At 32.8% G+C, this 22,877-nt stretch overlaps 1 protein-coding gene across 5 annotated transcripts in view; it reads left to right on the top strand.

Moving 5' to 3' along the window:
• CDK17 (cyclin dependent kinase 17) overlaps positions 1–22,877 on the top strand; it is a 114,013-nt gene that overhangs the window by 79,167 nt on the left and 11,969 nt on the right. For all 5 annotated transcript variants that reach the window (XR_003609627.2, XM_028105429.2, XM_028105428.2 and 2 more), the window contains exons 4-11: positions 1,993–2,126; positions 5,146–5,271; positions 14,282–14,338; positions 15,393–15,507; positions 16,208–16,302; positions 16,539–16,601; positions 17,571–17,694; positions 21,639–21,759. Coding sequence is in view for 4 of the 5 variants with exons in the window: in XM_028105429.2 (XP_027961230.1) it covers positions 1,993–2,126; positions 5,146–5,271; positions 14,282–14,338; positions 15,393–15,507; positions 16,208–16,302; positions 16,539–16,601; positions 17,571–17,694; positions 21,639–21,759 (835 nt within the window). In the remaining variant the exon portion in view is untranslated. The remainder of the gene's footprint in view (positions 1–1,992; positions 2,127–5,145; positions 5,272–14,281; positions 14,339–15,392; positions 15,508–16,207; positions 16,303–16,538; positions 16,602–17,570; positions 17,695–21,638; positions 21,760–22,877) is intronic.

Raw genomic sequence — 22,877 nt, 5'->3', positions numbered from 1 at the left:
TCTTTGAGGAAGGAAGGTTTTCAGATTTTGCTGGAAATAGAAGGCATGGTTAAATTATCTTTAACATTTTAAAAGTGTGACAGAAAAGAATACTTGACCTCAGATGTGTTGTATACCATCAGATTAGCAATCAGTTACCAATACATTGACTTTTATTGCCAAGTTAATTTTTTGTTCAGATCTTAGTATAAAATTTCTCCAGAAATCTTTATGTAATTGAAGTATACTCTTAAATTACATATCAGTCTATTAAAAACTATCATATTTGCAACTGCTTATCAGTGTAAGAATTTTCTCAATGTGTTATCAAGGGGCACCTGGGTAGCTCAGCTGGTTAAGCATCTGACTGTTGATTTCAGCTCAGGTCATGATCTCAGGGTTGTGGGATCAAGCCCCCTATTGGGCTACACGCTGAGTGTGGAATCTGCCTAAGATTCTCCCTCTCCCTCTGCCCCCCCCCCCGACTCATGCACATGTATTCTCTCTCTCTAAAAAATAATGTGTTATCAAGACAAAAAACAAAAATATAGAAATTTTAAGACTGATTTGATAAGATCCTTGAGTTCAGTTTTTTGTTAAATGGTTCTCATTTTCATCAGCAAACATTCATTAAAAATACAAATTTGTAACTATAAAATACTATTTTTTTTACATGTTGGTATTTCATATAACATTTCATTTGAAAGAAGAGATATAGTTACCTAGTGCATTCTTTGATTTTTAGTTAATATTTAATTTATGGGATTATTTGTTGACCACTTTCTAAACACCAGGTACTTTGTTCAGTGTGGGGAATATAAAAGTGAGTAAGCTAAATCTTGCCCCCCAGGGATCTCCTAACTTGGTATAAAATCATCTGAAACCAAAAAATGCACTTCAGTGCAGTGGTTGTGGTAGGTGTGGGCACAATAGTCATCTGTGTCTGGGAGTAGAGAAGATTTTACTGAGTGATGACAAATGAATATAGTTTTGAAAAAATAAGTATGAGTTCACCAAATTGTTAAATTGGGGAAAGGCATCTCTTATGGGTAAAAGGAGGGGGAAGTGTGTTGTGTTAAAGCACTGTAGCATGAAACAATATGATACTTTTGGGGGAATGAATAATTGTATAAAGAGAACCAGTGGTAAGAGATGTGTTTGATATTTAGCGTTTGTTTGTTTCTGGTGTGCAATTCATGCTAGATGAATTACAGGATGATTGACAAATGCAAATATAGAGCAGGTATTATACAAGTTATATAAGTTTGTTTTTAATATTCCCAGATGGAATTAATCTTCCTCCTCTCTACTCCCATTTAACTTTTATCTTTAATAATAAAAAAAAAACCCGACACCTCTTTGTTTTGTAATTTAAATATATTTTTTCCTCCATACAGATTCACAAGCTTGTTTCTGTAGTTAAATAGATATTCAGTGAATAATTTTTGATTTTTTTTTAAATTTTTAACACTGTGGAGAGGGGAAGCTCCATTAATGGCTTTAAAAACTTATTTTTTAAGAATATTCAAAGTAGTAGATCATTTGGCTGTAGACCCAGTGGCACATTATTTTACAGAAAAAATAGTAAACTAAATAAAAGGCAAAAGACCAGGTTTCTATTTTAGCTCTGCCTCTAAGCTGTGTAACCTTTGAAAATCATTTAACCTTTCAAAGTCTCAGTTCCCAGATCTGGAAAATCAGAGAACTGACTAAATAATCCTCATGTTCTTTCCAGTCTGTAATTTTATTATTCAGCCCTTGATAATAACTTGGATGTTAATTATTTTCATAGTTTTTCATAATCTGAGTGTGAAAGGTTTGTCACTACTCTTTCAAGACATCTGAGTTATGTTTTGATCTATTAGCTACACAGAGCAACCAGAATGTAAAAAACTTTTATGATTTTTATGTGTTGGCTATCTATATCTTATTTGTAGTGATAATAAATTATGTGATATAGTAAGGTATAATGCATGTCTTTGAAGATAAATGGTGTTTCATTTTGTGATACAGATATTGTTCATGAAAATCTAAAAATGGGATCAGATGGTGAGAGTGACCAAGCTTCTGGGACATCATCTGATGAAGTACAGTCACCTACAGGCGTTTGTCTTAGAAATCGTATACATAGACGGATCTCAATGGAGGTAACCATATGCCTGCGTATGTGTGTTTGTGTGTATGAATACACATACACATCAAACAGTAAATGACCATTTGAAAATTTTCATGAAGGCAGATGACATTGTAAGAAAATTGTTTCTTTGCATTAGTAATGAATAGTCTTGTGAATATTTCCTTCTTTCTAATTATATACTATCCCAAGGCAAGTATACATTAATTATGTTTAACAATCCGCAAAAACCATGTAGGGTCTCTGTAAGGGAAATGTGAATTTTCAAAAATACTGGAAATTCAGAATGATACTTTAGCCAAGTTTTCTTTTTAGAAAATATGATTTTAATTATATTTTTGAGGTTTATCCGGATACTTAGTATTTTATTCTATAAATATTTTATTTCAGATTTCAAAATGTATACATAAAATAAGCACCAGCTTTTTTTTTTTTGCTTTATATTATAAATATGGGTATCATTTCCTTTATGGCTTATTATACCTACTAATTTCTGTAGAACATATAAGTTATGTTTTCATGTAAAAAAATTAATGGCTCATATATAACCTTGAGATCAAAGTTGATAATGCATGTTATTTCACTATATACTATAGATTAAAATAGTTTTCTCCAAAACAATTGAACATGTTTTGAATTAAGAATATTGTTTTTTTTTGGTGCCTTTGAGTTGAGATTACAGTGCTTGGGGTATCTGTCCCGTTGGTTGATTGCATTTTTATTGATAAAAGATTGCTTCTTAATCAATTAAAAAACAATATCAGTTTTCTAAATGATAAATTAATATTTTCAACTCTTGAGATCAACTTGGTATCTGTTCATATCACTATAATTATATCATAATAAAATATATTTTTCTTCTATCATATGTTTAAAAGTTTTTTTACTATTAGGATTTTTATCTGAACTTTCTCTTCCATTGAGCTGTATTTATTTTTTGCCCCAAAGGTGACAGTCCCTTGATGATATTCTTACTTTTGTATATTATAATAGCTGAAAGACTTCTTTCTTAACATCTTCCACATCTTGCACACACATATGTGTTCTTACTTAGAATGTTTTTGGATGTTACTTTCTGTGTATTCTTCTAGATAAATTTTAAATATTTTGTTCTAATAAAGTTATTGTGATTTGTTTGGGATTATGTAAAATGTAAAACATTTAATATGGGAGAACGATTATCTTTTCATTACTTAGTCTTACCATTTGGGAATATGGTATATATTTCTGTACTTGAGTTATGTGTTTCTCATTAAACGTTTACATAGTCCCTATACATCTCAATTTTGTTTTATGGTTTGGTTACTGTTACAGATAGTAAGGATTTATTTTTTATAGGATTTATGTTTCTTGGTGTGACAATATAGGCAAGATTCCCTTCTAATTTCTCCCAGTTCACATTTTATAACTAAATGGAATAGAAATGCCCCCCCCCTTAAGAGCCACCCTTTCATCCCTGGAATAAATCCCACTTAAATATTAATATAATAATAAATATATATTTGTATATTTTTATATAAATATATTTAATACTTATTAAATATATTGAACTTGAACTCATTACCCTAAGATCAAGAGTTGCATGCCCTACCAACTGAGCTAGCCAGGCACCCCTGATTTTTTTTCATGTATTGTTGGATCCGATTTGCTGATGTTTTGTGGAGGATTTCTGCATCTATGTTAGAAATACTGGCCTGCAGTTCTCTTTTTTTTTTTGTGGTGTCTTTATCTGGTTTTGGTATCAGGGTAACGCTGGCCTCATAGAATGAATTCAGAAGCTTTCTTTACTCTTCTATTTTTGGAATAGTTTGAGGAGAATAGGTATTAACTCTTCTTTAAATTTTTGGTGGGATTCATCTGTGAAACTGTCTGGTCCTGGGCTTTTATTTGTTGGGAGTTTTTTGATAACTGACTGATTAAATTTCATTGCTGGTAATTGGTCTTTTCAAATTTTCTATTTCATCCTGATTTAGTTTTGGGAGGTTGTTATATGTTTCTAGGAATTTACCCATTTCTTCTAGGTTGTCCAATTTGTTGGCTTATAATTTTTCCTAATATTCTCTTATAATCCTTTGCTTTTCTGTGGAGTTGGTTGTTATTTCTCATCTTTCCTTTATGATTTTGAGTCCTCTCTCTCTCTCTTTTTTTTTTGATGAGTCTGGCTAATGGTTTATCAATTTCATTGATCCTTTTCTTAAAGATGTATTTACTTGAGAGAGAGAGCATGCACATGCACACACAGGGGAGAGGCAAAGGGAGAAGGAGAGAATCTTGAGCAGACTCCCTGCTGACCACGGAGCCCAACACCAGGCTCGATCCCTTGACCCTGAGATCATAACCTTAGCCAAAATCAAGAGTTGGATGCTTAGCCAACTGAGCCACCCAGGCATCCCAATTTTGTTGATCTTTTCAATGAACTAGCTTCTAGTTTCATTGATCTGTTCCTTTTTGTTTTTTTTTTTTTAAATCTCTATTCCATTTATTTCTATACTAATCTTTATCATTTCCTTCCTTCTACTAGGTTTGGGCATTGTTCTTTTTCTAGTTTCTTTAGGTGTAAAGTTAGGTTGTTTAGTTGAGATTTTTGTTGCTTTTTACTTCTTTCTGTTGATACAGCACTAATAAAAGATTTCAGTTGTCTCACTATGTTGCATACAAAACCTTACAATATCTGCTTGGTTAGTTATTAAACTGGTCACATTTTCTGGTAGTCTTTGCATCTTCCTACATGGTATAATAATGTCTAAGTAAATTCCATGTGGAATTTACCAGTGAAAGGACTCAGAAATAACTGGGTTTGAGGGTACCATTTCTGTAGAACTATGTTGTATACTTTTGCTTACAGTAAGTGCGTTTGCATTCAGATATTATATATAATCAACATGTATAACTTTAAAACTGTAATAAAACTTACAGCCACTAATCATTAATAAATAATATAGTAGGGCCCATGAATTCAAAAATGAAATGCTCTTGTCTCTTCTATTTGTGATTACCTACAAATACCTTTTTTCCCCTTTTTTTAAATAAAGGATTTAAATAAGCGGTTATCACTGCCTGCAGATATCAGAATACCTGATGGATATCTTGAAAAATTGCAGATAAACAGTCCACCGTTTGATCAACCAATGAGCCGAAGGTCTCGTAGAGCTTCTTTAGTAAGTTTTCAGTCTCCTATATCTATGCCATCAAATCTGTTTGGATATTCTGGGTGTAAACATTTTACATTAATTTTTATATTTGCTTTTTTAATAACTAAATTTTATTACATTGCTTTTAGGATTTTATTGTTTTCCAGTTCTTAAGGGTTTAAAGATGCATGTTGGAATACAATTTAAGCTATATTCTGGGTTTTTTTTGGAAAAATTTTATTAATATATGCTAGAAGTATATAATATGTATTAAATATATACTACAGATACAGAAAAGTACATAAACTATTGTGGTATATAGCTCAGTGTATTTTTTGCAAAGTTAACATACCTGTGTAACCAGTACCCAAATCAATAAAAGAAAATGCCCGAAGTCCCAAAATCCCCTTCCTGCCACCCTCTCTGTTTACTTTCTACTCTTACTTCCTCAACTGTAGCCACATCCCTGCTTTCTAATGCCAAAGATTAGATTTACCTGTTTCCCATTGTTTTGGTTATATAATGCTTGTAGTATATTTTAATATCGCAAAAGACTTTTTAAAATCTTCATTTACATTCACATTCTTATTTTAAAAATACTTTTATTATTTCTGATTATTCATATTTAAACTTTTGAACTTGAATTATGACTATATAAATTATTAAAATACATTTTATACAAATATATAAAAATGTGTATTCAAGTTTATATTGTGCAATATGCATGGAAGAATAGAGTATGTATTCTTTTTTTGGCTGGCCTCTTTTGCTGAATGTTATGCTCATGTTTCATCTAGTTTGTTGCATATAGTTATAGTTAATTTGTTCTTACTGTTGCATGGTATTCCATTGTATGCTATACTTTATCAGTTCCCTGTTGATGGACATTTAAATGTTTGGGTTGTTTTTAATTTTTGGTTATTACAAAACAGTGGTTCTGTCATCATTCTTGTACATGTATTTTGGTTAATATATGTAAGCATTTCTGTTGAATACATACCTAGGAGTGGAACTGTTGGATCGGATTGTGTGCATATGTTCAGCTTTCCTAAACACTGTCGAAAGAGTTTCCAAAGTGGGTCATACCAATTTACACTCAAATCAGTATTTTACAGTTCTGTTTGTTCTTCTTAGCCAGTTTTTGATATTGTCTCTTTTTTAAAAAATTTTTAACTTCTCTGGTGAGTGTGTAGTGTTACCTTTTTGTGGTTTTATTTGCATTTTTCTGATGACTAAGCTGAACACCTTTTTAATGCTTATTGGCCATTTAGATATACCTTCTTTTGTGAGTTAACTGCTGAAGTCTGTCGTCTCTTCTCTTTTCTGCCTTTTTCTTATTGATTTATGGAAATTCTTTATACATTCTATATAAAGAAACTGTGAGTTATATGTCTTGCAAATATCTTCTACCATGCACCAGTTGACCCTTGCAATTGCATTAAGCACTGCTGATTGAAAGGTCAGCTTTCCCTGTTGCAGTGTCACCTTTGACATAAGTTCAGGTGATTGTATATGTAAGGATCTCTTTTGGATGGTTATAGTCCTATAGTAGAGGTACATAAAAAGTGCTGTGGGATAACAGACAAGATAGCAAGTAAAATGACTTTGCATATCACAGGCTTACAGAGGAGATAGTGCTTTAGCTGGCTCTAGAAGGACGGGTAGGAACTTCTCAGGTTGACAGTGGGTAGAAGGGTGGTCTAAGCAGAGGAAACTTGATGTACTAATACCCACAAGCATGAATGTAGGTATGTTGGGGAAATTATAACTGATATGAAGGGTAAATGTGGAATAAGATTAAAGAATAAGGCTTGAAAGAATAGGATAAATCCAGACTGTGAAAAGCTTTGGCTACCAGGCCAGGCAAGGAGCCTGAACTTCATTCATCCCATGTAATGGGCCTCAGAGGTATTGATATAAACAAGGGCTGATGTAATCACATTTTTGTTTCATAACAGTGGCTTCAGGAAAAGTGTAAATGAAGTAGGACGAGAGAAAGACTAGAGGCAGGAAGATGGATTAGGAATTTATTCAAAATTAGGGATGATGCAACAGTCATGTGGAAATGGGAAGTAGAATCCAGATCCTCAGGGTCATGTAGAGATAAAATAGGCAGGACCTCTGGTACTCAGCTGAACTTTGTGTCTGAAGAAGGAGCAGTTGAGGATTCCTGGATTGCTAGCAGTTGTTATTCTCCTTTTTACATATTATATCATGGAATGTTTTTATCCACCGAAAACTTCTGTTGGGTTACATATTCTAAAGAATAAAATTACCTTATGCTGTATATAACATGAGCACATTGTTAATTTGACATTCATCAGTGTATAATAAAGTAAAAGTATAGCGCCAACTGGATTTTGGTATACAGGTTTATGATCATCATAGTTTTGCATCACTGCCTAAGACATTTTTATTTAAATAGCTTTGCCATTTGATTACCTGGTTGAAAGTGTTCTTTGGCTATCGATTTTTATCTAAGATTAGTACTCAAGATAAATTTTGGAGTTATTGAGTGTTCAGATTGGAACTAAAGGTATGATTTAATCACCACATAATTGTTAAAGCTATTCTTTAGGAGCTATCTTTTTCAGTCTACATGAAATTAAGGAAAACAGTGCCCTCTAATGAATGTTAAGTGATGGAGTTTTTATTGTGATTGAGTATTCCTACTCATATTCCTTGGTTTTTGATCTAAAGTGGTTTATAGATTTCAGATTAATTATGCCAGCTGTGTTTTGGTTTCTACTAATGCACCCTTTTCATTATTCATCTACCTTGCTAAACTAAAGCATTTGGTTTCTTTTGAAGTATATTAGAAAATTATTCTTCACTACCCTAGGTCTATGTATGAAGGGGAAGGATTAGGGAGTGGATGGAAGGAGATGGGAGAAGAAATATATTCTTCACATGTGTTAGAGCTCATGTTTCCATGGATAATATAGTCCTTTTTACCCCAAGATTGATTTATTTATTTTAGAGAGCCCACACAAGTGGGGGGAGGGGCAGAGGGAGAGGGAGAGGGAGAGAGTTTCAAGCAGACTCCGTGCTGAGCACGGAGCCCAACGCAGGACCCAATCCCACAACCCTGATTCATGACCTGAGCCAAAATTAAGAATCAGATGCTTAACCAACTGAGCCACCCCAGCACCCCTGGATAATGTATTCTTTATCTAAAAAAATAAAATAATATTTTCAAGATAAAATATAAAATTTTAACCTTGTCTTTCTAAAAGTATAAAACTTTATATTTTTGCATATTCAAGAGCAATGTATAACACATGGAGTAGTTAAAATAACATACATCCTTTGAGTAGGAATTAAGAAACAAATCACAACTTCTGATGAAGAAAGACCTACAGTAGGGCTAATTGGTTCTTCTATAAATTTATGATCATCATCATCAGCCTAAAATGAACCTTCAGAATTGCTTGGCTACCCTATATTGTTTTTCTCTGGTTAACCCTTCCCCTCTCAATATACGCAGATGATCTCTTTTCCTACATGATAAAGAAGAGAAAAGCCATAACCAGAAACCCCCTCATTTTTTGAATAACAGATGTGCAAATCTATCTACACCTATACTCATTCTGCTCTTTCATCCTTCTTTTTTTTTCTTTTTCTTTTTCTTTTTAAAGATTTTATTTATTTATTCATGAGAGACAGAGAGAGAGAGGCAGAGGGAGCAGACTCCCCGCGGATCAGGGAGCCCAATGCGGGACTTGATCCCAGGACACCAGAATCATGACCTGAGCCGAAGGCAGACACTTAACCAACTGAGCCACCCAGGCACCCTCTTTTAATATTGAGGAATTGTCTTTCTTCCTATCCCATCTCCTCAGGATGCTTTAGAATATTTTTGTCATCCTTGTACACTTGTATATATTCAGTCTCCCTCTCTTGACTAAATTCTTCCTATTTTTATTTTAGAATAATTTTAGATTTACAGAAAAATTTAAAAGATAATATAAAGAATTCCTATACACATACCCAGTTACTACTATTATTAACATTTTACATTACTTTAGTGTGTCACAACTAAGGAAATCAGCATTTTGTATATTACTACTATTCCATACTTTATTCAGATTTCCCTAGTTTTCTGCTAATGCCCTTTTTTTGTCCCAGGGTCCCATCTAGGACACCACATTACATTTAGTTGTTTTATCTCATGTTAAAGATATTGGTTATTGGACTGGTGAAAGGCTGTTTAATATTCATTATGGTTGATTAGAAGTGAGATGTTCTAACTCTTAACATATTTAATTACACATTAGATTAGTGGAAAGCCCACATGCCAGTAGTCAAGATTCATTAGAACATTGATTCACTTAGAATGATGGCATGCCCAGTGGAATTTTTGTGACTGTTAAGTGCAGCTCTAGTAGATTGAGAGTCTTTATATAAAAAATTTACCTCATTATATTGAAATTATAGGTTTTACACATTTACAGAATCTGCTTGTTCCTAACAATGAGTTGGATTCCTCATTCATGGCTTGAGCAATATATATCATATGTAGTCCTTTTTTATTTCTATGAGTAGGTGAAAAAGTAGTGTATCAAGTCCTGATGTCTCTTAGAAATAGTAAATATATCATGGGGTGTGGAAGTGAGGCTCAAAGTCCACTCACAATTTAATTTACCTTTGGTATATTATGTACAGAATTAAGATCATATCATACTGATGGTAACAGCAATTTTTGGAACACAAGATTAGCAAGTAGAATAAAGGTTCTCAATCTCTTTTCTGCCCCGGACATTTCTAACAGTAACAGTAACTCCATAATCTCACAAGGAGGAAAATGGATGTTTGAAAAAATCTCCCTTTGTGCCTGTGTTTCTTATATATGCATTCACTTTTAGTATGGCATCTATAGAACTTTTGCACATACTTCATTTGTTTTTAAGCTCAGACTGCATTGCTAGCATGTTAATACCTCTCAAGGAGGGCACTTGTGTGATGACCACTAGGTGTTATATGTAAGTGATGAATCACTAAATTCTCCTAAAACCAATATCACACTATATGTTAACCAGAATTTAAATAAAAACTTGGGAAAAAAAATCTTTACAACCATGATACAGTGATTATGTTGGCAGAGCCAGAGTAATCCAGAAATCTCCCACAATGCTCAATACCACTTGCAGGTTACATTTAATTATAGAAAGGCTATTATAAATTATAATTTATTTTGGATTTTTAAAAAGTTTTCATGTGCTTATGCCATAAGAGTCATCTGAACAGGAATTTGATTGGGGCTGCCAAAAAAAAGCCAGGTATTCTCTTGGAGCAGTGAAATAACAAAAAACTATCTTCATTTGTTTGGAAAGTATAACTAAGTAGATTTTTATATTTTATTAAAATATAAAGTTGGGGCACTTGGGTGGCTCAGTTGGCTAAGCATCTGACTCTTAATTTCATCTCAGGTCATGATCTCAGGGTTATGGGATTGAGCTCCAAGTTCCGCTCTGTGCTCAGCTGAGAGTCTGCTTGAGATTCTCTCCCTCGGCCCCTCCCCCTGCTCGTGCTTGCACTCTGTCTCTCTCTCTAAAATAAATAAGTCTTCACAAACAATGAATCATGGAACACTACATCAAAAACTAATGATGTAATGTATGGTGATTAACATAACAATAAAAAATTATTAAAAAAATAAAGTAAATAAGTCTCTCTTTTTTAAAAAATTTTATTTATTTGACAGAGAGAGAGACAGTGAGAGAGGGAACACAAGCAGGGGGACTGGGAGAGGGAGAAGCAGGCTTCCCGCTGAGCAGGGAGCCCAATGCGGGGCTCAATCCCAGGACCCTGGGATCATGACCTGAGCCAAAGGCAGACGCTTAACGACTGAGCCACCCAGGTGCCCCTAAAATAAATAAATCTTTAAAAAATAAAATATAAAGCTTACTGTTTGATTCCTTTAGCTATTTGTTTTTATAAAACTTTTAAACTATTTTAAAATAATCTAATGATGGAACTCAGTCTAGATTGTGAACTCACAAAAGCAGGAATCATTTCTGTCTTCTTTACTATATCCCTAGTACCTAGCATTGTACTTGGTAAATGCTGGATAAATGAACTTTGTCCTCTGTCCTCTGAATAATTTCTGTAGGAGAGCATGTCAACAAGCTAGTCATTATATCTATTGTTAATCTTGTCATGTTCAGCAGATAAAAATGCAAGCAAAATTTTCTAAAAATTTCATTTAAAGATTAAGTAATATTTACATGTAATTATTAAAGCCTTAAGGCTGGAAATTTTTAAATGAGGTGGTTACACTTTATTCTGGCAGATAATTTCATTAGTATAACTATGCCTTTTGTCTGAATTCTCTGCCTGCCTGCATGATGAAATTCAGTAATGCTCTTTATCTTATAGATTATTCAAATTTAAATTAAACTTTATAATTATAGTACAGTATTTACCTTTTTAGAAAGCAGACTTTCACGGCACCTGGGTGGCTCAGTCGTTAAGGATCTGCCTTCGGCTCAGGTCATGATCCCAGGGTCCTGGGGTCGAGCCCTGCATTGGACTCCATGCTCAGTGGGAGGCCTGCTTCTCCCTCTCCCACTCTCCCTGCTTGTGTTCCCTCTCTCGCTGTCTCTCTGTCAAATAAATAAATAAAATCTTTTAAAAAATAAAATAAAAAGTAGACTTTCAGCATATTTTAATGATCTCACTAAATGTCATTCTCTGAAGACTGACTTTATGATATTAATATTTGATCATCCCTTAGTTTATTCCTTATATACTTCATATGATACAGTAATCTCTATAACATTTTTATCTTTACAGTCAATTTGTAGTCCACTTACATACTCTTTAAAGCAAATATCAGCATTCTTGTCATAGCCACTGGACTATTGGACCAAAGTATATTTGATGTCTTAAAGGAGTGCTAGTATTTGTTTACTTAAGATAAAAGAATGAATAAGAAAATTTCCCAGCTCTTAATGAGCTTGCAGTCATATTTTTCTTTGTGGTTCTCATTATTATAGATGATATTTTCATTTTTCTGAGCACATTGATTGTTTTCTTTATGCTAGTTTCCATTTACTATCAATACAGTTTTTTTCCCTTCATTTAAGATATGGCACAAGACTTAAAATTCATGGCAGAAGTGTAGTAGTTCCATATTTGTGATTTTAATGAATTCTAGAGATAGGTATAAGAAAATAAACACATTCTACCATAGTTTATGTGACACTGGCAATTAGCGTTTTTTCAAAGTAGTTATTTAAGATCCTATCTAAATAGGCTATAAATAGATTATACATATAGTAAAAGATTATTCAGGATCAGGTTCTCATGTACCAAATAGTGGGCTATTTGCCACATTTTCCCTATTAAAGTTAAAAAACTCCATTTCTCCATTTGTAATTGGAAACTGTTACCTACTGTAGTTTCACCTTATTATTCTCCATAGTTATTGATAATAGAAAGCATCTCTTAGTATCTCTCAGTCACATATAAGACAATGCACATCGGTGGATGGTGTGTGACAGTTCCAAAATCACATTTTTTAGATAAAATTGCTTGAAAATACCACATAGCGAGAAAAACTTTAAAGATTCCCCAAATTTTTGCAGTCATCCATTAATACCACCTCTGAGCGAAGTTTTTACTAGTTTAGCAAAGTTGAATTAAGTACTAAAAGACATACAGTTTTCCTCCTGGCTTTTAAGAGGATATAAATCATTATAACAAAAGGATAAAAAATGTCAACTTTGCTTTACTAAAAACAATAAAATTTAATTAAAAAAAGTCTATTTGAGGGACCTGTGCTATTTTTGGCCTTTCAACTTTGGGCAGTTTACTGTTCAAAATGTTAAGTCAAATTGTCAAGTACCATTTTTATTTTATTCAACACCTCTGGAAAAATTGCATATTTGAACCTTCACAGTTGGACTAAAACACAGTATTTAAGGATCCAGTATTATTTATATAACTTTGAGAGCTGAAATTATGTATAAAAGAACATTGTTTCTTTTCACTGGCTATTCATTTAAGGGCATGAGCACCACACTCAGAAGTGAATCTTCAGATTATTGCCTTTTCCATGATCTACAAAGGAGTACGAGAAAGCAATTTTAAGAAGATTCTTACTCCTCTGTTGTTTATCTTTTTTCTGTTGCTGCTCTCTCAATCCCTAAGTTTTCATCTCTGTATTTTTTTTGTTAAATCTTTTGTGTTGAGGCTTTTTGTTTTTAGTTTTTAAATATTAGGTTTCCATTACATATTTGGGTGTATTCCATCTACTTCATTTATTGACTCCATACAGAAGTGAGGCAAACAAGCTCAAAGTTTAAAAGCAGTGGTTTTGAGAACCTACTTTTAAAGACTTTTTGGGAAAGTGTGGGGGTGTCAGATTTAGACTTACTACTTCTGTGTTTCCTGATCCGTAATGGAGTGTGACTTGCACTTGTCTTTTTCATTGCATTTTGGTTAGAAAACCTGAAACAAGTAGTATTTTATTGTTTGCAGGCCGTCCTAGAGAAGTCGAAAATTGGTGAAGGAATAACATATGTAGGAAAATTACTTAATTCTCAGTTTTGCTAGAAAGAAAATCATGTAGTTGTCTTTTATAAAATTCTTTAGTATCTTAAAATCTCAGGGCCTTAAACATTTTTTCTTAGAATGTTAACCAATCTATATAAAAAGATGGTTCAGCAGTTTTAATTGTGAACTTTGATGTTTTAGAACCTTTGAATGTTCCAACATTGGGTAAATTTTAAAACTTGACAGATGTTCAACAATTTAATTGTAATCAGATTTTTCTATTCAAGACACTCTTGAGCAGGAAAGTTTCAGAAATTGGTGAAGGGGGGCACCTGGTTGGCTCAGTCGGTAGAGCATGCGACTCTTGATCTTGGGGTCGTGAGTTCAAGCCCCATGTTGGGCATGGAGCTTACCTTAAAAGAAATAATAAAAATAAAGTGCACTCCTTTAAAAAGAAAAAGAATAATATCTAAAAAAAGAAATTGAGGAAGAGATGGATTGAAATTTTAAGAATACTAAATTTATTGTTTGCTTTCAGTCAGAAATTGGGTTTGGAAAAATGGAAACCTATATCAAATTGGAAAAGCTTGGAGAGGTAAGCAGATACTTATTTCAAAAATATAAAGCACCTTTTTTTTTCTTGTTCATTATCCAAACTCCACAGTTAGGCCACCATTTCTACCAACCTAGAAAAAAAAACGTAAGCACTATTGTCTAAAAGATTATATCTTGTACCAAAAAGGCAACAGAATGTTAGAAGGAAGAAAACCTTCAATTCTTGAAATTATGCCATCAATTTGAGAGGAAATGAGTATTTTTTATAGCTTGTAATCTTTTATTGAAGCAAAAAATATTGTGCTTTCTTGGTAACACAATATAGGCATCTATTAGCCTCCTGGCCGTCATGTGGGAAATTGAATGAGTTCAAACCTGCGAAAAATCAAAATTTTATCTCTAAAGATAAAAACACATCTCATTGAAGGTTAAGGAAATTTTTGGCTAAGAAGACCTTGGTTTTCTTGAACTTGTTACTAGTACTGACTGATTTTGAAGTGGTTTGTCTTCCAGGGTGAGAGGGCCAACCAGAAAATAATGGAATTAGCTAACAGGGAAGCTTAAGAGAATTTGTGGGCTATCTTGGCAATGGTAGAAGAACTCTCCTGTAGAACATATTTGTTCTTTAAAGGAGAGTGAAGGTACACAAATTCTGAAAAGTCTGAGAACTGATAAAATTTTTCTAATTTAACATTGTGTCAGTTACATTTTCAGTTTTCAGTTAATATGCTCACTTAGTTGCCTCAAAGTCCGCATACCACTGTAGGTAAAGTACCTTTGACTCTAAAGCTACTGATCCCGTTGTTAATCTGATAAAAAGTACAAAAAGTAAATTAAATATTCTATGTTTTCATACTTTGAGGCATTCCATAGGGTTATAAGAATATGGAGGCTCTGCATATGGTACTACTGAAAGTCCTCTTAGCTGTAAGAAAACCAAGACTAAAACTCTACAATGGTAGAGTTTTCCTTGCAAAAATGGACTTTAACATATGCTTACAAATTAGGAATTTAGTTAGGGCTCTTTTTTGAATAGATGCTATAGACAGACTCTTAGGATATTTTGATGTGTCTTTCGAAAATATATTTCATAGGGTACATATGCGACAGTATATAAAGGAAGAAGTAAATTGACAGAGAATTTGGTGGCATTAAAAGAGATCCGGTTAGAACATGAAGAAGGTGCACCCTGCACAGCAATAAGAGAAGGTAAAATTTGATCTTTGTGAGCAAAATGTATGAAAGAGTCTATATGGAATGTTTTAAAACCAAAGCTGCATAACAAGAGTTCATTTTTTTGTAAGTAGAAAGAGCTCAGATATAGAGGACTGGAGATATACTTAGACATTAGAACTAATATTTAAAGTCAAAATATTTAACAGTATTATTATTGTATAGTTTATAGTGAGATACTATGAAGTCACTAAAAATTATTGTCATGGATAAATATTTGACATTGGGAAATGTTATATATTATGGGGAAAAGCAAACTATAAATTGATATATGCAGAATGTAAATACCATGATACCATTTTTTTTTAAAAGCTAGATTATCCAGAAAATGGCTTGAAAAGCAACTCATGAGCAATTTGGAGGGAAAAAATGGTATCTTAAACTATATCTAAATTAATCTTGTAAGTCTCAATAAGTTAATATTTGAAAAAAACAGAAGATGATGTTATGGAGAATATTACTATAACATTGGGAATAGTTTTAAATATTAAAAACAAGCCCAAAGCCATTAAATAAAAGAAAAAATGATTCTGTTAAAATTTATACTACAGATCCCATTGGTGAATTTTTGTTTTACACTTAAGAGAATCTTACACTCAGTTCATGTGTTAAACTTCAGGTTTTTATAGTCTGGCTACCACAGACTAAATAATTGACTTTCTTTTCTTTTTTGCAGTTTCACTATTAAAGGATCTAAAACATGCAAATATAGTAACCTTACATGATATTGTTCATACAGATAAATCTTTGACTCTGGTTTTTGAGTATCTGGTAAGCATTTAACAAAAATTCAGTATTTACTTTTGCTGTAATAAAACAGGAAATTGAGTTCACAGCCCCAGGGCATTGCTGTTTAGTTATTGGTATTGAATTAAATTATGTGTGGTGCATTCAATATCTTTTCTCCAAGAAAAAAAAAACACTTTTAAAAATTATATACTGTTAAGTAAATCAGCCATGCCTTCTGAGAAGTATGTATCACATAGTAAAGTACTGTATTTTTTCAGGATAAAGACCTAAAACAGTACATGGATGACTGTGGAAACATCATGAGTATGCACAATGTAAAGGTATGTTTTAGTGTGTCATTTTAAATAGCGCTTATATTTTTCAGACATAAAAAGTAACAGGAATATATAGAAATAGTAATTTTAGAGTTTTCAAAACATATAAATATGTAGTGTGTGGAAACTGCTGCTTAGAATTTTTTCAGGCCTGTTGTTCAGCTTCCTGCCTTGGCTTATTCTTAATGTCCTAATGCTCTATTTTTCACCTACATGTAAGCTGAAGATACATTCTTGAATCCTCTGTACTTGAGGCTCTTTTTCGTCAACTCCAGAGAATTGAAGACCTTCTGTGTTCCACATCCCCTTTTCTACCAAAATGTACAAAAAATTCTACCATTAGCTTTATAGGAATTGCTTTTTTCAGAGAGTCATTCAGAGCTCTACAGTGCTAATTCCCTTTTCTGAATCATAGCAGATTTCGAAGGCTGAGTAGGAGGTGCAGAAAGTAAAGTACCCAGAGGGTGGGTGATAGAAGCTGGTTTAGGTTATTTTTATAGCACGTAATTTGCCAGAGCTATGCAGCACCATTCTCTTTGACACCTCAGAATTTTTATAAAACCACCAGTTCCAATGCCTTATTTTAACAACACTGTCCCAGATCAGGTTTTTTTTGGCGGGTGGGGGTAGATGTTGGTTAGTTGTTTTGCCAGAATATCATAATCAGATTGTAAGCCTTAGTAGGCCTGTGAGCTTATGAGGATATATTTATTTTAAATCATTTTCTATAACAAATGGACTATTACTATGCAGAGTTTCATTTCACTTTCTTTTCAATATTTATTTTCATAAAAAAATAAAATAAATTGTAAAATTCAGAGAACCAACTATATCAGGAAAGGCTTTGTACTTAAGGATGCGAGTTTTTTTTTCTTTAACTCTTCTAGGCCAGTTGCTTTTTGTTTACCATAACATGCTTACCAAAGCATTGTCTTATTATTTGTAAGACTAATTTCTATTCATTTGTTTCTGTAGCTGTTTTTGTACCAAATTCTACGTGGTTTGGCATATTGCCACAGAAGAAAGGTATTGCACCGAGACTTGAAACCACAGAACCTACTCATTAATGAAAAAGGAGAATTAAAGCTAGCAGATTTTGGTATGGATGTATAAGATATTTATAAGTAGTTCCAGGTGGTTACATTTATAAGAACAACTGTGTGATTGCTTTTATGTGAGTTTGGAAATTTTCTCTGTAGCCCATGGAATAAGATATTTGATAAAACTTTGGTGGGTGAGTTATGTTCATGAATGCCAAAAGGCACCAGTTCTCAGGTATGGTCTTTAGACCCCTAAGCATCCTCAGACCCTTTCAGGGCATCTCCAAAGGTGTATTTTATCAAAATTATACTAAATGTTACTTGCCTTTTTCACTGTGTTAATATTTGCAGTGATGGTCCAGAAGCACTAAGGGGTAAAGCTACTGGTTGGTGCATTAATATAAGTTAAGGCAGTGGCACCAAATTGTACTTAGTAGTCATCATGTTCTTCACCACTATATACCCTTGGAGGAAAAAAGTGTCAGTTACATATAAAAAGATATTTGATGAAGCAGTAAAACTTAGTAATTTTATTAAATCTCCATCTTTAAGTACATGTCTTTTTAGTATTTTATGTAATGAAATGAGAAGTATACATAAAACCTATTTGCTGTACATGGAAATACTATGGTTTTCTCAAGGAATAGTGTTTATGTGAATGCAAACTGAATTAACCCTTTTTTTCAAGAACATCATTTTCATTAAAAAAAATGACTGACGGACAAACCATGGGTACTCAGACTTAGGTATTTTGGCGCATGTTTTCTTGGGAATAAGTGAGCCTGTCACTTCAAGGAAAACAACTGAAAGTATTTCTTGCCAATAGGAAGGTTTGAGTTTTCAAGCAAAAATTAAATTTTGGAAATTTGGATCTGCCACTTTGAGCTCGATATTTTCCCATACTTAAAAGACTTTACTGGTGAGATCAGTGGTGATATTAACAAATATTTTTTTTTTGATATGTTTAGAAATCTAAGCATTTGGAATATCTGTATAACCTAGGGAATCAATATTTTCCAAATGACTAGTACTTACATGATACTACAGAATCATGCATGGGTAAAAGATCCACTTAAAGTACAAGATAGACCAGTGAATTTTAATGTACCAAGAGTATGAGAAGTTTACTAATGTAATTTCAGTTACCACATAATGTTTAAGAAATTAAATCTGATGTAGTGTCAAAGAAGAATATGCACAATTTTCAGAAAAGGCTGTTTAAATGCTCTTCCCCTTTCCAACTTCGTATGTGTGAGATCTGATTCTCTCCCTATACTTCGAAGCAACATATCACAACATATTGAATGCAAAAGCAGTTGTGAGAATCTAAGAGTCTTCTTTTAAAATAGACTACAAAAATTTGAATAAGACCATTTGTACTAATTTTTATTTTCCTTTAGAAAAAATATTTTTCATAAAAATTCATGTTAATATATAATAAGTGGTGATTTTAATGAATAAGTTTTAAATTTTTCTCAGTTTTTCTAATATGGCAAATATCAATCTATATAAATAAAAGCTGTTTGGGTCCTCAGTAATTTTAAATTTTAGTAAAAGGGGTCCTGTGACTAAAGAGTTTAAATGCCACTACTGTGAAAGGTGGTTCTTTAATATTCTTGCCATCATGACTTTGTATTTTATATGCTTATTAACTAATTAATGAATGCTATTTATCTGTCTCTCTTTAGCTAACCCAATTTTAATGAGATTACATGTTCCTTTTGCTTCTAGGAAGTAAATTTTTTTACATTAAAGAAACTTTCTATAGTAGCTTTATTTTTTGTTTCTGTTTTTTTTAATATTCCACATTTTGAGAGTTTCAGTACTCTAATAGAATGTGATTTTAAAAAGCCAGTGCAGTTTTTACAATTAGCACTTCATCATTTTTCATAAGTGATAATAGTAGTTTTACTTTTGGAGTATTGCACTAAATTTGAAAATATGTTTCAAGTATTGCTTTGTTAATAATTAAAAACTCACTAAGTGGTGAGTTTGTTCAGGAAATTCCTATACTTTTACTCATTTAACTTTACTATTTGAAAGTAGGTTAATATTGTTCCTTCCTTAAAAAAAGGAAATGGGTATAGGTCACATGTGTTTAAACTTACGAGTTATTTGCATATGCTCATGTACATTATACAGTCTCTTGGGCACAGTTTATGTTGTTACTTTCCTCATAATTGTTATTTTCTCTCTTTTGTTTTTTTTTTTTTTTTTGCTGAGCTGCATTTACTGGTCCTTATTCCTTAATCCTAAAATGAATAGCAGGGATAGAGAAGCCCTGCTTGGCTATTAGAAATGAAAAATTTACTTTTTGGGGGAAATGCTGTAAGTGCTTTAAATTTTGCTTCTAACAAAGCAAACCAAGCAAATTTATCTTTTCACACGCCAACGAGAAATTCTGATTATTCCATGAGATAGTACAATCAGTTTTGTCTCTGCTTTTAGTTATTTTTTTATTGGTTGTATAGTAAATATACTTAAGGACCGCAAGTAAGGGAGGGTCATATAACTTTGAGTATTTTATTGTAAATTGATCTTGAAAATTCTATCCTTTTTCCTGTGATTGATGAAATTCAGATCTAGGGAAGTACTAATATAGACAAACATTTTCATTAATAATAGAAAATGGCTTCTATAATTATACCATATCACAATTATTTGGTTTGAAAGAGATTATTTCATTTCATACCAATACTGAAATACTAATTGTGAACCAGGAGTCTGTTTGAACAAGCACCCTAGTTCAGAATTCTCTCAGGAGCAGGAGAGTAAGGTACTGAGGAAACTGTAACTTGCAGTTGCTTTGATGCTATGCTTATAGGTTATAGAACAAGCAAACTTGTGGCCCTGTCTTTTGTTCCCACATAACCCACTGTTAATATCAGGAAGAGATACTAGAAAGCTCTCCACATCTTGCTAATTATCAAAGTTGGTAGGAAAATAATTTGTTGAACTTATTTTATCAAGTTGGGTTGGTAGAGTAAGACTTGTAATTAAATAAGCTAGTATCAACGTTGTTCCAGTTAATACCGTTTAGCTTTTTGTTTATACTAAACAAAAATAGTATGAGTGCTGCCTAACTATTTAAGTTTCTGGTTTTTAGTGCTTTTATCCAGTTTAATAAAGTATTGAATTATCCTTTTATTACATTTTTCATATTTAATATTTTAATCAAATATATAAAGTTATACATAACAAATCACAGCCTAAAAATGAACTATTCTGTGTTATTTGAAATAAACTATATGTTAGAATAAATTTATATTTCTTCAGGTATCTTTTAGAGTTGCTTCTTCAAGTGATCAGAATTTGGAGGCTTAGAGATAGTAAAAAAACAACTCTCATGCGGGTGGCTCAAGAGATGAAGTTGTAACTCTTGCCTTTATTTCTGGATAACCAGTGAATTCCATTTTCAATTGGCAAAGGAGTGGCACAGGGTTTTCATCATTTACATTAATAATAGCCAAAGGCAGCATGGTCCATTTTATTTAAAATTATCCTTAAATATAACTTAAAACTTAAAGTACACAATAGCAGTGTAATTTTAGTCTAAGAAAACTAAAATTGGTATAGCAAATGAAAGTTGGAATCAGGTTAAAAAAGGTAACAGAAGCCTATAGCTATAAGAAGTGAAACTCTGTCTCATTGGCATATTTGGCATTAATTTAAGTTCCACTTGGAAATAATTTTGGCACCATGATTCATTGAAAGCAAGTATCTTAAGTTTAGATTAACCCAGGCACTGTATCAGGTGCATTCACATGCATAAAAATAAACATAGTCTCTGATTGTGGAATTGTTATTATTTAATTACATAAAGATTTGCTTACCCAAGACCACGCACACTCAAAAAAAAATTCATAAAACTGATTTTTTAAACTTCAGGAAACTAGAGAGTAGCTGTCTCAGACATAAAAACTTGTGACTGAAGTCATGGTGAAGATAAGGGTTGGGAAATCCATTATAGCCATTTCTTAATTGTTCTCTTTTCCCTATGAAGGGCTAGCCAGAGCCAAGTCAGTTCCCACGAAGACCTACTCCAATGAAGTCGTCACTCTGTGGTACCGGCCACCTGATGTGCTTCTCGGTTCTTCAGAGTACTCAACACAGATTGACATGTGGTAAATACATACAGATGTTATTGCCATTTATAATTTTGAAAGAATGTAGCTGTTCACACAGGGCGTACTGAGAGATATTTGACTTTTAAGGAGATAATATTTTAAAGAGCAACAATAGGGGTGCCTGGGTGGCTCAGTTGTTAAGCATCTGCCTTCAGCTCAGGTCATGATCCCAGGGTCCTGGGATCGAGCCCCGCATCGGGCTCCCTACTCAGCGGGAAGCCTGCTTCTCCCTCTCCCACTCCCCCTGTTTGTGTTCCCTCTCTCTGTCAAATAAATAAATAAATCTTTAAAAAAAAAAACGACAATATAAGCAATAATTAAAAGTTTTGACACATGAGTAAGATTACTTAGGTTTACCAGTTCTGCCACTTATAACTATGTAATGACCTTATTCAAATTACTGTGGTTGGATTTATTGACTATATAATGCAATGATAAGTCATACACTTCCTTCTGTTGTCTTGCATTGAACAATTGTATATAATTTTGTATAACATTTTTTTAAACTTATTTTTTAAATTGTAAAATATACATAATATGAAACTTACCATTTTAACCCATTTTAGTTGTACAGTTCTTTGGCATTAAGTACATTGACATTGTTGTGCAACCTTAATGCTCCAGAACTTTTTTCATCTTGCAAAACTGAGATTCCATACCCATTAGACAAGTCCCCATTTCCTCCTCCCACCAGCCACTGGCAGCCACCATTCTACTTTCCATCTCTGTGAATTTGACATTTCTAAGCACCTCATATGGGTAGAATGATCTAGTATTTGTCCTTTTGTGACTGGTTTATTTCACATAGCATAATTTTCTTCAAGTTTCATCCATGTTGTAGAGATATAGTCAGAATTGCTTTCATCTTTAAGACTGAATAATCATTGTATATGTATGCTACATTTTGTTTATCCATTTTTTCATGGACATATGGGTTGTTTCTACCTTTTGGCTGTTATGAGTAATGCTATAGACATAGGTTAGGTGACAAATATGTTTTTGAGACTCTACTTTCAGTTCCTTTGGGTATATACTTAGGAGTAGAATTGCTGGATCATATGGTAATTCTCTTTTAAATTATTTTGAGGGACAACCATACTATTTTCCATAGTGGC

The sequence above is a fragment of the Eumetopias jubatus genome, unplaced genomic scaffold (genome assembly GCF_037043125.1).
Source record: "Eumetopias jubatus isolate StellerSeaLion01/CBP00866 unplaced genomic scaffold, mEumJub1_p1.0 scaffold_8, whole genome shotgun sequence".
Taxonomy (NCBI): Eukaryota; Metazoa; Chordata; class Mammalia; order Carnivora; family Otariidae; genus Eumetopias; species Eumetopias jubatus.
The sequence above is the reverse complement of the archived record's forward strand: the minus strand, read 5'-3'. Positions and strand labels throughout refer to the sequence as shown.